We start from the raw sequence: 15,110 nt of genomic DNA, 5'->3' as shown, positions 1-15,110 counted from the left end.
GGGCATCTAGAAATCCCTATCACAACTAGTGCAACTGGCAAGGGAGGCCTGGGGTGGGAGAGCATATGTAGCCCTCTAGATCCACAGAGCTCTGAGTAGCTAGTGGATTTCATCTGCAGGGGAGAGGTGGGGTCCTCAGCCCATTCCCATAATTCCTGGTTGGCAGGGACCTCTGGTTCTTTGAGATGGGTAAAGAGATCAGGGTCTGAGTGCCCACTCCTCCATTTGGTCCAGATCATCCTTCCACTTTCTGAACAAGCTCTAGCATGGCCCAACCAGGGTTCTAAATGTATCCTGGACTTTCAATCATTCTTGCCCCAACACCTCTACAAACAGGAAGATGACCTCTAAGTGCTGGTCACCCTGCAGCTGCCTCAAAATTGTGCTAAGTTCCCAGAAAGTCCAGTTTCTTATAGTATAGGACCACTTTCATATACTTACATTAATTTCACTGACACAAGCTTAGTATATTTATAGCCAAACCACTTTCTAGAAAATCTAGTGCCTTGCTAATTCGAAAGAAATTATACCAGGCAATTTTTGACATATATGAAATATAAGATCCATCTAGGGTTTCCTAAAGGAAAAAAAAATATTTTTAATACAAATTTATCAAAGATGACTGAAGCTTTTCAAAATAATATTGTAGGATACATACAGATACTGGCAATATCTGGGCAACAGTAAGCCCTAGGAATAACTTAGCTCAGGTGCTCTCAGGACAAAAAGACCACCAGAGGGGTCTTTGCTGTGTTCAAAATATGCACATGCATGTGAAGATGGCAGAATAAGTGTGCTAAAATGATTGTGATGGCCCTCACCACATACCACTGAGAAGGAAGCCATCTGTCTTCACAAGCTACATTTCATAACACCACCTACCTCCTAGTACTCCCATCTAAGAATACTCCTAAATGAATTGTCAAGCCCACTAATGAATAATATTAGGGATTTTACAAGAAATTATTTATGCTAATAAAAAGTATTCTAATGGCAAAAATCAGAATCACTTATTCTCTACACTTTTTGTACTTTGCAAAAATTGTACTGACAACATTTATAATCAGGGTTCTAAAATGTGAATTATCAAGACAATATAAGGTCAAGAATTGTCTTTCTTCTGAGAATGGTGATGCGTAACTATAATTCCAATAACTCAGGAGGCTGAGGCAGGAAGATTGCAAGTTCAAGGCCAGCCTAAGCTGCTTAGCAAGATCCTGTCTTAAAACAAAAATAAAAATGGCTGGGGATGTAGCTAAGTGGTAAAGCACTCCTGCGTTCAACCCCCAGTAGCCACCCCCTTCCAAAATTGTCTTTCTTCTGAAAAAAAGAAATAGAAAAATTCTCCCTGCTTTTTGTTGATGTCACGTTGACAATATTTTCTAACAGAAAATTGAAAGCGTGGTCAGAAGAGGACAAAAGCCAACAAATAAGAGAGAATACTTGAAATTAAAAAGTATATTTTAAAACCTCAAATAAAAGAATCCCAGCCCTGATAAACATGATCTGTCAAGATTTAGCAATTGATGCAAGGCTGAAATCTAAAGGAAGTTCTTAAGTCATATCATAAGTCTCTGTTTAAGTTCCTCTGCAGGCCAAGTGTGAGTGTATACAGACACAAGCTGTATAAAAGTATACAGAAAAAAAGTATAGGTCTGTAGTAGAACGTGGAAAAGAAACAAGAAAATTTTAACAAGGAAAATATATATTTTTTTCCATTTCAGGGCTCAGAAGTTAAATCTAGTAATTACCAAGGGAAAAAGGCATTAAAACGTTGGTCCAAAAGAAGAAAAGTAAAAACAACCTTCCAGGGCTATCAAAAAGAGAAGCTTCCTTATTAATTCAGAGAAATAGAAGTCAAAATTTCTCTGAACTTGAATGCAAATATAAATTCCCTCAGAAGTTGTTTAAAAAAAACACACACACAGCTAAAAACATAATCTAAGAAGGCACTGGGTGCAGGTTTCCTGCCTTTAATCTCAATGCTTCTTTCATTGCTCATTTTTTATCTGTAGTATTTGTGCCCTATATTCTATATTCTGAAAAGGGGACAAATGGGAATAATACCATATCTTCTTGCTATGTTATCAGGAATAAATAAAGCTTCCCCACTGGAACTGAGGATGTGGGCTAAATATAAAATTCAACACTTTTTCTAATTAAGTAAAGTATGCAGCTATGGGAGGAGAAGTTTTGAAAAAGATAAGAAGCAAAAAATAATAATTTTTAAAAGCATAGACTTCTATTGTGGTTTTTTAGCAATGCAAGGAAATTTTCCTTCGCATTCAAAATCACAGAGCTAGAGTAACTAGAATTCTGAGAGATCAAAGGAGTGGATAGGGCTCTGGCATCAGCAAAATAGATAAGATTATTGAGAATCAGAACAAACTAAGGATGTAAGGGTCAAGGGTGCAGCAGAATAGTCTATGGACTAGTGTGCTGCTCAGAAGGAAGTGCAGAACAGGTCAATCCAAAATCCAGCAGTAGAGCTCCTCAATACACCGGGCTCTGGATGAGGTCTTCAAACTAGAAAGAAAATAAACCAGGCTCTATCCCCATGGAATCCACAGTCTAAAACAGATGTAGAATTAGCCAATTTCACAAGGAGGTGGTCAAATTTATGATAGGAAAAAATATATATAAAAGCCTCAAGGAGGATCAAGTCACTTGGCCAGGGCTGAAGGAACTCAGGGAAGGCTCCTAGGGACAGATACTACAACTGAAAGTTTTAAGTAAATTAAGAGGTCGCTAGACAAAGGAACCAATCCCAACAAAATTACCTTAAGGTGAGTAACTGAGCAAAGCTCATCCTAACTAAATACCTGCCTGGGCTGCAGCTCAGTGGTAGAGCACGCTTAGCAAACACAGGGCAACAACAGCCACAAAAAAAAAATAAAATTAAAAAAAAAAAAAAAAAAAAAAAAAAAAATATATATATATATATATATATATATATATATATATATATATATATGACAGAAAAAAGGTATAGGTCTGTAGTAGAATGTGAAAAAGAAACAAGAAAATTTTAACAAGGTAACATTTTTCTGAGCAGAATGTAAATCTTCCTCTACCCAGATAACCTGGAAGAACTGAGCACCACTGCCTCCTTCCATCAACCAACCCCTCTGGCCTGGAAATGCGCACCTGTTCTTTCATTCTTCTCTTTGCTGTCTTTTTCTAGAATATGTAACCCTTCTTCATTGCCCCAACAATGCGGGGAAAAAGCAGTTTCTAAGCCAAGCAACTTAAAAAGTATTAAGAATACACCTGCTCCTCTTAAAACACCCAGAAAATCAAGACTTTGGAGGACTCAGATCATGAATCCTCCACATTTAGTTGCTCACATCTCCACATTAAGTCAGGCCCATGGAGTCCCCTTCATTCTCCACGAGGCTGAAGGTCCAGATTTGGACTGAGCTGGGAACTATCCCACCAAGTTATCTTTATTCAGAAATTACAGGAGAGAGAATTTCCAAAGAAACAAACACAATCAATGAGCTCTATTAAGTGAGAAATGTATGTTGATGCAGCAAGTGACAACTCCTAATTGTGCATTCTGAAGATTAGCAAGTTAAAAGCAGACCAGACTTTGCTAAAGTAGCTATAACAGAGGTTTTTGTTTTGGGTGTTTTTTTTTTTAAGATGAAATTAAATCATACAAATTATTTTTGGAAGAAAAATAATGAAGAGATTCAAAATCTCAGATGGACACTATATAAATGCCTCATCTCATCTTCTGGGTTTTAAACAAGGATGTCACTCTTATTCAACATTTAATCTGGTCCCTTTATTATGAAGCCAACTATCTTGCATGGTTTCATCATTCAGTAATAGTAAATTTAATTTAATTACCATTTCTAAATTTTGATGAATATTTTCTATACTCCAATTATTTTTTCACTAGTAATTCTGTGAAAGGTACAAGCATCTGAGAGGTTTATATAAATGCTTGTGGAGGAATAGTTATTCTTTCTTATAGGACTCATAGTTTCATGTAGTCATATACTTAGGCTGAAATCTCTTATAGTTCCTGTCTATACACTCCACAATAGATCAAATTTCAAGACAACAATGTGTTGTTAAATTATAACTATGATGGTCCTTAGAATTCCTGTGTTGCCCATCTTGCACAAGATGGTAGATGGAAACACAGATTGGTTTCACTGTAGCTCTCAGTCAGTCTTATACTGAGAGTTTGAGAGTTAGGGGGGAAATGAGCAGCTAGTGCTGAGAGAGAGACTACTCCTGGAGAGAGGTTAACGGCTTCCCCTGACCTGTGTCTGCACCAGTTAACTGGACTCTTCTGCTTCTGAGTCATCGCTAACTGCAAGGAAACCTAGTGTCAACACCAAGTGTAAGGTGATCCAATTAGATAAAATTACTATTTATATCCTTTGTTATCACTCAGACAAGTTGACTTCCATGATAAAATTATTACAAGAGACCAACTAGCAACAGGTAAACAGAGCTATAATTTCCATCATTCAATTTACTCATAAACTATTGCTCTGCCATAAACTGTGGAATCCATTCTGTCAACAGATGTCATTAGATCACAATATGGGTCATCACAGACTTCTGGGAGTCCAACCCCAATAAAGAGCAAGATCAGAACTTCTATTATTTCCTGCAGATAGAGAAGAAGTCTTCCAATATTAATTTAAAGCACAAAAAGTCCACATTTGTTCTTACATAGTATATATCTATTTAACAACGTGATGTTTTGATCACAGATGACTTTTTTTCAAATGACTACCTCAAGAACACAATTTCTGTTTATGCTCCATATTCTGCCAGTGGATCACAGCAAGCTTTCCAGGTTAAGTCCTCAGGGCATTGTGGACACACAGGATGAGTGCAGACCCCATCCACCCCTCATACCTTAATAGACTGCACGAAATCTCCCAGACTCTTCCCCGGCTTGTGTTCCAGGGAGCCACTACCCCAAATGGGAGTCGGCATGAGATGGAGCCATTCTCTCCACACCAAAAAACAAAATGCAAAACTTACTGGTTGACCTCCCCACCATCTATGATTAAATTTCTCTCGTCCTCGAAGATGGAAAGTGGCATCAAATACAAGATCATGTGTCCTTGACACATCTCTGTTTGTGTACAATGCCCAGGCTTAGGTGTTGATTCCAATCCTTTTGACCAGGTACACCAGAGCCCAAATTCTGCACATTCCACAACCATGGCTTTATGTTGCTGCTTTGCCTGTGTCTGAGCAAAGCAACTTGCCCATCATATGCACTGTCACAGGGAAAACATTAGGTCAAAGCACCAACAGCCCATTTCATTTTTTGCTCAGCCACTTAATCTAAACAAGGGAACTTCTTCCAACGTTTTAATTTGCTGTCTCAGTATAAGATAGGATTCCACTTATAATTTTTCACTTCCATGATTTAAAAAATAGATTAAATAAAAGAATGCATGAATTTACAATGGGCTTCAGTGAATTCCTTTTTTTCCCATCAACTTTCCCTGATTCTGTTTATTATGGAACTGGGTTTAAAATAACAGGGAAGTCATAACCATTCATTTTTCTTTCCCATTGTATCTCCAAATCTGGTAAATCATTAAGATCTGACTATTCAGTCCTTCTTCAAAATGCTTCTGAAATTCAATTCATGGCACCATTTCCATTATTATCCTAGCGAAGACTTTTCATCATTCACACTTTTAGAATCATAACTTCACACATATACATACAAATGCACATACACATGTTATATAGAAATGAATGTATATTATACTCCAGATGTATATGCATATACACATATATAAATATATGATATATACATACATGTATATACATTATACATAATATCAAAAAACAAACATTGACAAGTATGAGGACATATCTTTTTCTCAGGTAACAAATTTAGGGATGAAATAATTCCATTTGCACACACCAAAAAACAAAATGCAAAACTTACTGGTTGACCTCCCCACCATCTATGATTAAATTTCTCTCGCCCTCGAAGATGGAAAGTGGCATCAAATACAGGATCATACATTGAATTGCCAACAATTCCATGAGATTCTGGATACAGACCCTTTGTATAAAAGCAAATTTATTGTTAAAACAATAATACAATAATCTACATATATGAGTTCTATTATGAGTTTTCTTATCACAGAAGGTTTTATAACAATATTTAATTTCCAAAATCATATAAGATACACATAGCCTTTACTGTGTGTCTGCCTGAGCAAACATGCATCAAGGCTAATTATTAGCCATTTGAGAAACAACATGACTACAAGAATTTTAATATCTAGAGTTTTAACTATTAGAACTTGATATAATTTCTATTACTTTATTTGAAATTTACACATGTGCCTCCAAAGAATTTCAATTTCTAAATATTCTTTTCTATTTTTCTTAGTTCTATTTCCCCCCAAGTCAACAATAAAAAAAACAGTAATAATAAAATAATAAGTAAATTGTATATTAAAAAAAGATAGAATTTGGAAATTCTGAAAATTAGAACATCTGAAATCAAGATTTTTATTTGCAAATCCAAAAAATAAATGACCAACTCTCAGGTATTTGAGGGAAATGTAATGCTTGTGTTCAGACTGAACTGTGCCTGAAGAAAGACTTTAGTTTTAAAGTTGCAATGAAGCTCAGGCCTCTACCAAGTTGTAAAAGGCATTTGCTGTGAATTACTGAGGCCGATAAGATGGAAAACAGAGAGACTGTCTTTGAACACTAAGGAACATGTTTAAAAAATCTCCCCTTGAAGTCATTCCAGGATTAAATCAGACCTTTGAATACGTATCATTCGAGAAAACACTTACGGTGGCCAAAGTGTATAAGTTAGGAAAGGTTTTTGTTGGGTACACAGGCCTCATGTAGGGAGAATGTGTCCCACAGGACCCTAGAAAGAGAATTTCAGATATTAGGATAACAGAACCAACAGGAATCACTTCATGTAAAATTCACTTTACAAACAAGACACGTGGTGTTACTTTCATTTTCTTATTTCAGATAATAAAATACATTCAAAAACAATGCGTGCATAGACCTCAAACCCCATAGCAGAACTGGTACTGCAGAGATCCTGACTTACAGATGAGACCAGGCAGTCAGGAAATCACTTACTTAGTTTTTCAATGTTAGGCATGACCTTGCTCCCTTTCTTCATGTAGGATGCCCGGAAGCCATCCACAGAGAAAATGATTAATGGAGGACGAACAAACCTTAAACAGAAATATGTTAAAGCTTAGAAAAATTATTGCCACCAGGCATTGTATCTACTCATTTTCAGTAACTGGGACCCATAACTTCCATGAAGAATCTGTACAGAGGATATCTGGATGACTCTGAGCTTCCAGCCACATAACATTTGAGGTCACTAAAGTCCAGGGTCAAATGACCAGCCTCACAAGGACCCATGGAAAGGACTTCACACCCAATTTCCCTTGATGTACTTCCTCCACTGCTCCTTCTCCCTTATAAACAGGGTTATTAATAACATAAAAATACAATTACGTACTGTACATTATGAATAAAAATGCAGTTATATTTGCCTCAGATAAGTAGTCTCCCATTTGCCATGTGGAAAACTCCTATTCATTCTTTAAAACCCAGCTCAAAGTTTCCTCTTTGATAATGTTAGTTGTTCACACTTCTGAATTCCTTTAAGATTATTCATTCCTACCTCTTTCATCATTCATATATACATGCTTGTACATGATATTGCAATGATCTGTTAATATATTTCTCTTCCTTGCTAGTTCCAAAGCACAGCTGAATCTTATTCATCTTCTTATTTTGTGGGCCCAAAGCAAATATTTATTAAATACATTAATGAACAAGTGTAAAACTCAACAGGAGAAGCAGTTGTACTATTATATCTAAGCGCTTATAAAAATTCCTTTAAGTTATAATTTCAAAAATAGTTTAAATTATGAAAACCTGTAAAAGGTATCTCAGTAAAGGACTAGACTATTCATCTACCTGGGCTGTATCTTATGAAATGGCTCTTTATCAGACTTGAGAATACTAAAATATGTGCAGAATTACTGCTAATAGTTTGAAACTAGTTAGCAAGCATAAGTTTATGTTTACTTGAAACCACGTCATAAAGAGGACATAGTTCAAATGAGTCACATAGAAAGCACTTAGAATAATGCTACATAAACAGGGTTCCCTGTTATCACTACTCTTATCAGGTGCTTCTACTCTTTCTTCAAAAATAAGCAAACACATTTTAAACAGTCCAGGAACTGTTGCCATGCACTCTACAAACCTAAAGAAGTTCAAACATCTCACTAAGGTTAAGAAGGAGGAAAAATTAAAAACATCTCACTTAAATTCTGTGTCCCAGGCTATGCCACCCCAAACAAAAATACCTTTAAAAACCAAATGCATTTTAGTGCTTTTGCTGGAAGTGTATTTTCTGCTAAGCATGTAGAAGGTGTGTGAAGCTTCCACAGTTTCCTGGAAGGTGCCGGAGGAAGGGCATACTTGAGCTGGGGGGGTCACCCAGGATGGCTGTGCCCCAGCAAGACTTCACTGCTGTGGTTCATCGAATCTCTGTATCATCCGCTAGGACAACTTCCAGGGTGATCATTTTAGAGGTTGTACATTTTCCCTCTTCCTGCCCCCAGGCAAAACCAGAACTCAAGGAGAGATTATGAAAAAAATGAAATATATATATATATATATATATATATATATATATGTGTGTGTGTATATGTATATATGTATGTATGTATATGTATATATACATATATGTGTGTGTGTGTGTGTGTGTGTGTGAGTATGCCTGACATGTTTCCTTCTTCAGTGATAGTCAGGTGACAACATAGGGGATAGTCGGACTCCACGCAAGTGACAAGAAATCTGTTAAAACTTTAAGATAGCTTTTGACTGGTAGATTACTTGTAAGTACGCACCAGTTTGTAAGGAAGGATTTCAGTTTTACATTGTTTATATCCAGTAACCATTTATTCTCTGTGACGTTTTACTAATAATACGTACAATTTTATGAGACTGACGCACTGCCTGCTGCGCTAAGAAGGCACATAGTACAATTTTATAATATTCATTAAAATACACTTACCCTGCAGGACACTCTGGGGCCTTTATTTCTTCACAGTCATCATCTACCCAATGTGATTCTCCTAGAAGGAAAAGCGTTGTCTGTTTATCGTGGAGACTAATTACGTGTGACACCCAGAGCCTTGAAGCACATAATCCCAGGATCTGTGTCCTGTTGGACACTTGCTAATGGAATACCATCTAAAGTGAAATTCTGAAATAAAGTGTAGTGTCTGGTTTGGCTTTTAAAGTACACCCATACATGGTGGGAAAGCTAAGATTTAATAACCTCAAGTGGTGTTTATTTGAGCCTTGAGAGTCTAAATGGTTTGTAGATTAAAAAAAACCAGTGGCGTCAGTGAACAAAATTTCATGTTTGTATCCCTCCAGAAATAAACTGTTTGGTCATTAGATGGAACATTCTTTTCTCTACCACTGAAGATCTCAAAGCCATAAAAAGCATGACATATTTCCCTTAAGATGGGGAAAAAGGTTTAGAATATACAGGGGTGATAAATGGGAGATGACAATATGGAGATTATTTGCCAATGGATCTGTATATGGCCTTGATTTTTAGAAATGCAAACCAACTTCACTCCTATCTTGCACCAGGATCTGACAGCATAGACCTAAGTCTTTCCTGAGTTATCTCCATCAAAATAGAGAACAGAAAAGTGTTCATATTGAAAAACAAAAAACCGCTGTTGGTCCCCAGCGGTTTGTGTGGTTTGATCTTTAGAGGGGCAGTGTTGAAGTGGTATAACCTTTCAAATGTGGAATCTAGTGGAAAGTAATTAGGTCATGGGAGCACCATCCTCAGAAGAGATTACTGCAGGTCTCTTAGGACTGGGTTAGTTCCCAAAAGAATGGGTTATCATAAGAAGCCTGGCAGCAATCTTAAATCCCTCTATTACACATGTACCTCCCACTATAATATGATCTATTCTCCATGATGTGACATAGCTAGAAAGACCCCACCAGAGACTGCCCAATCTTGAACTTTCAACCTCCAAAATTGTGAGCTAAATAAACCTCTTCTCCATATAAAGTTTCCAGCCTCAAGTAGTTTGCTATAGTAACACACTCACACACCAAAGGGAGGGGTGGAGATTGTAAAAGCTTTTCTTTGGAGAAAATGAAATTAAAAAAAAAAAAAAAAAAGAATTTGCCTTAAATTGTTCTACGACAAACAAAAATTGCATGCCTTAAATTTTGCAATCACTAATATGGAAAAACTTCTCCTATTTAAAGAGCATTGGAAATCTCTGTTAGTCAATAAGAATCTAAATACTTAACTACTGGGTAAGTACTCTATGCTCCTTAAAATGGGGAAGATTTACTAAACACATAGTAAGTCAGGGCATCCATATGGGCTTCATAAAAGTACTAAAAGTAGAATATTAAACCAGAAAAAGCTGCTTTAATATTTAATAATTCAATGAGCAATGATACCTCAGAGTTTTTTTATCTTCATTTTTTTTCTAAAAGCCTTTGTGGCTGATGCACTTACTGCATAGGAAAATTTTTAAATTTCCCTTTTGAGGAAAGGGCTGTAAGTTCTTACTTCTTTAAAAATCTTTAAAAATAAAAGCATAATTCTTAGGTTAGTAGAAATTCATAATAGAGTAATTGCTTGGGTATGAGAAATTTGCTACATTCACTAATATAATACAATTTTCTCACAACTATACACCTAACACATTTTAGAACTGAATTGCTCTTTCCCTAAAAACTTTTAACAGAAACTCTTTATAAATGTTCCGTATAGGACACAGGGGAAAGAGTTTTGTTTAGCAACTAAAGAGTGACTTAAAAGGTATAGATAAAGAATCTTGGGTCTTTCCATTAACATCTATAAGGGCTTGGCACAGTGCCTTAAACTTCTTAAAGACAGAAACTACATCTTTTATATTTTCTGTAGTCATTGATCTTGTTAATGATTATAATAAAAGCATAATATTCCACCACCAACCATAGGAAGAAAACACACATTCACATAAGGCTCAGGTGTGCAGCATTATCAGTCTTTATCAGCTAGTACCCCCATCCCTAGGCTGTGTCCCCTCCATATAAAAGCCACACCCTCCTGCCTCAAGTCTGCAACTCTGGGATTTAATTTTCAGAACCATCAGTGGAGTAGGCCATGGTGATCTTTATCTGAGACATCACCCACCCCTGCCTCCCAACCTGCTGCCCTTGCTCTTTCACATGGTTTTTCTACAAAGCCTGCCCTTAACTTCAGGTACCAAATTCCTATCTCAGGTTCTGCTTTTAGGAAACCTGACCCAAAACTAAGACAGAAAAGTGAAAAGTCTCTTCATTATTGTGGTTCTAATTATGGAATTGGGCTTTATTTCCTTGCTACTTCAGATTAAGGAAATGCAGGATAGAAAAACTAAAAAATGCATGAGAAATTAAAAAGGACAACTCCACCCCACCCCCACTTACACTCCCATGTCCAAGGTGTTTTCTAAGTTATCCCCATCAAAAACAGAAAAGGGCTCATATTGGGAAAAAAAAAATACCCTAGGGTATCACCAATTTTCATTCTTCTAGATCTCGTGCTGATCCCAAGACATGTACCTTTGCAAACTACTTGGTAATTAGTACAGCAGTCTCCCCTGAGCAAGCAGTCCTCGGAGCAGTGACACGCATTTTCCTCATTCCGTACTTCTCCACATCTGTCCTTAGTACACTCCCAGCCTCGAGCTGAAATCATCACAATAAAACACTTTCACTGCTGCATACAAACCAAATGAAAGAGGCCACAATTGCTTATGGGTTTCCAACAAAAAAAGCTCAGATCCCACATCATTTAATCTGCTTGTGAAATCTGAGTCAGCCTCAGGCCTAGAGGTATTTGGAGGATTTACAGATTGGATGAATTTCTAATGTTTCAAGGCTGGGGACAAACTCAAAGTACAATTGACCTCCTTTGGAAAAAATGGTACCTGGAAAGGCAAGCAAAATCTCTCTCCCATTCCCCTATTGTCCTAAGGGACCCAATAAAATGCATGGTTTAAAAGATTGGTGATAGGGATATCTATCATTGTAGAGATGATCTCCATAGCTCTGCTCATTTATTTTCAGAAGTAGCTTTATTTAACTTTGATCTGCTTGATTTCAATGCAAATAATAAGGCTGGACATGTAACATAGTGGTAGACTTGGACTAGCATGTGTGAGGCCTGAGTGTGATCCCCAGCACTGAAAAAAATATATTTTTTAAAATAAAAGCATCCAGTGCTGAAAGGTCTGGGAGCCTTTGATAGCAATATGAAATTTCAGAGTCCAATTTTATACTGTATGTTTAAATTTTGTAAATGCACATACACTTTGACCCAGAAATTCACTGCTAGGAATTCATCTTAAGGAAATAGAAAAAAGTATTTATGTACATGAGTGGTATTCATTGATACATTATTCTCAGTCGCAAAAGTTGAAGGAATATAAATGTTGATTCATTAATGACTTAGGTCTCAACACTTTGCAGAATGTAGACATTCAAAAGAATGATGTGGAGAAAGGTTTATGGATATGGATACTCCAACACACGTTTACATATGTATATATAAGTGCATATACACACATGCATTCATACCAAACACACGCAGAGACAGAGAGTAATCAAAGTTTGCAGTGAACCATCATGCTTATTGCTAGAGTGTGCTTGTATCAGCAATGAAGAATCTCAGAGATTTTCTCCCTTGACTTTTTTTTTTTAAAGAGAGAGAGAGAAAATTTTTTAATATTTATTTTTTAGTTTTCGGTGGACACAACATCTTTATTTTATTTTCATGTGGTGCTGAGGATCGAACCCAACGCCCCGCGCATGCCAGCTGAGCGCACTACCCTTGAGCCACATCGCCTCTCTCCCTTGACTTTTTATTGTTATTTGATATTTGATCCTGCCACCATCAACATTGTGTTTGAACATAGGAGAATAAACCATTTTACAAAAGGGTATTATAGTTCATCTTTATTAAGCCTGAGAGAAAGGCATGAGCTACATTTAGAAAGAGCTAAGCTAGAGTCCAGGGGATCCTTTAAACTTTTCAAGAAACTCTAAGATCAAGACTTTAGAAAATTGACATAGCATGTCAGGGACAAAATACTGAAGGTACGACAAACATAAAGCAATAATAAAATCCTTAGTGCCAAGCAAACAAAGACTGCTGACTTGAAACAATTTTTGAAGCCAAAGAACTCTCTGGAACATCTGTTCCATCCATACACTCCATTTACAATGGTCTCAGCATTTAAGTTTGCAGAGTCACAACTAAGGAACATGGGGAAAGTTCCAAAGGAAGCAACAACGACAAAAAGAGGTGGCTATGTTCTTGGAAAAATATTATGAAAAGAAAGAGTCTAAAATGAAACTCTTCTTATTTTGCAGGGGCTGAGGGGCAAAAATCAGTATGAGTATGGGAGTTGATATTGAGTTTCATATAAACCAAGGGGCTATGGCTTAAGTAAAAGGGAATAGTGTCTCTATTTCTAACAATATCACTGAAAATATAATTAATAACAGAGATTTTTTTAGACTTTTTAAAGAATCATCCATGCATAAAAGTCTGAAAATAAGTAATAACTGGTCAAGGGAGCTGTGGAATCCCCTTCTAGGGGTGATAAGAACAGGGTTGGCCACTGTCTTTCTTAGGCTTTGCCTGGAGGCATGATGGTGACCTCATAAAGTATCTTAAAAGTCCATCTGAAATGTTTACTTTTGAAAACAGAACAAGTATGATAGAAAAAGTCCCCAAAGGTGTTTTTTCTCAACTAATGTGCACTCATCTGAGAGCCTGTATATTCTAATGACTGTTCCACCATGTGAGAAATACAAAGAAAACCAGGAAATCTTAGAGGAAGATTTGAAGCTACCCAGAGCACAAGACCCCAAATAGAATTCCATAATCAATTTCCATTTGTACAGAAAATAGGGAACGACATCAGGGCAGACCAGCAGTCACTACATAAGATGAAAGAAAACAAATGCTAGAAATAGGGCAGGTAAACAAAAAAAAAAAAATTTTTTTTTGAACCTAAAACTTTAAGAATGTGCACATTTTGGGCCCATGTACAATGGTAATGAACACAGGAATTTGCAAGAAAAGGCAGAAATGGTGACTATGAACCAAAGCCTATACACAAACACTTTTAAAACCAGCATATGATGACTAATGTGAAGGCCCAGTGTGGGAACAAGTCATTCACACAGGACGTGTTCATCACACGACCAACAGTCATTCAAGAAACAAAACTGAAATCCATAGTTCAGATAGGCCAAAGCAGGGGGCAACTCCAGGGCATCCAACATCAGCCTCTAGGCCATCTACTGGAAAGAGAGAGGACACCTAAGTGACATACCTGTCTTCAAACAGAGCTCATCAAAATCATGACAGCAACTGCTGTAACTCTTACACAAGTTGTCACACCGACAATCAGGAGGTCCAACCTCTTGAAGTTCAAAACATCTTCCCTTGCAAGATCCAGAGGTGTTGGTCCAAGGGGAGTCGGATAGCACTGCAAGGATCAAGAGGTAAAGGCAATGATTTAGGAAGGGGGTCATGACACTGGAAGAATGGCCCTGGGAAGCCATGCAAATGAGAGTTAAACAACCAAAGGAAAACATTTATCAGGGTATCAAACCCATAGAAAAAGTAAAATCTGTTAGCTATTGGTTTCATTATTATTTATTATTACAAATGTGTCAGGTTACTTCCCCAGTAGAAATAAGAATTTGTTTCCCTATTTAATAATGCATTGCTTTTTATAAGAAAAATTAAGCTCAAATATTCTGAAGACAGTCTGAATATATGTGATGGAATAGAAGAAGACTTTTACTATCTCTTCTAACCAAAAATCTATGTCATAGCCAGTGTTATACAAACATAAACTCCACAATCTCATCTTGTCAAGAACAAACCCTCTTATCATTATTCTCATGTGATAAAATTATAGTCCTAGAAACCTCAAGTCATCTAAATTTGGGGAAAAGAAAGAATTCCATGAGATGAAAATTTCACAAATTCATAATTTACAGGAAATGTAAGT

The 15,110-nt window shown here is 36.7% G+C and overlaps 1 protein-coding gene across 9 annotated transcripts in view; it reads right to left on the bottom strand.

The window, feature by feature from the left end:
* Enpp2 (ectonucleotide pyrophosphatase/phosphodiesterase 2) overlaps positions 1–15,110 on the bottom strand; it is a 109,013-nt gene that overhangs the window by 49,659 nt on the left and 44,244 nt on the right. For all 9 annotated transcript variants that reach the window (XM_071602162.1, XM_071602167.1, XM_071602163.1 and 6 more), the window contains exons 3-8: positions 14,424–14,579; positions 11,641–11,766; positions 9,080–9,140; positions 7,114–7,211; positions 6,810–6,889; positions 5,942–6,061 (exon numbers count right to left, since the gene is read on the bottom strand). In XM_071602162.1, coding sequence (XP_071458263.1) covers positions 5,942–6,061; positions 6,810–6,889; positions 7,114–7,211; positions 9,080–9,140; positions 11,641–11,766; positions 14,424–14,579 — 641 coding nt within the window. The remainder of the gene's footprint in view (positions 1–5,941; positions 6,062–6,809; positions 6,890–7,113; positions 7,212–9,079; positions 9,141–11,640; positions 11,767–14,423; positions 14,580–15,110) is intronic.

The sequence above is a fragment of the Marmota flaviventris genome, chromosome 15, assembly GCF_047511675.1.
Source record: "Marmota flaviventris isolate mMarFla1 chromosome 15, mMarFla1.hap1, whole genome shotgun sequence".
Classification (NCBI taxonomy): domain Eukaryota; kingdom Metazoa; phylum Chordata; class Mammalia; order Rodentia; family Sciuridae; genus Marmota; species Marmota flaviventris.
The sequence above is the reverse complement of the archived record's forward strand: the minus strand, read 5'-3'. Positions and strand labels throughout refer to the sequence as shown.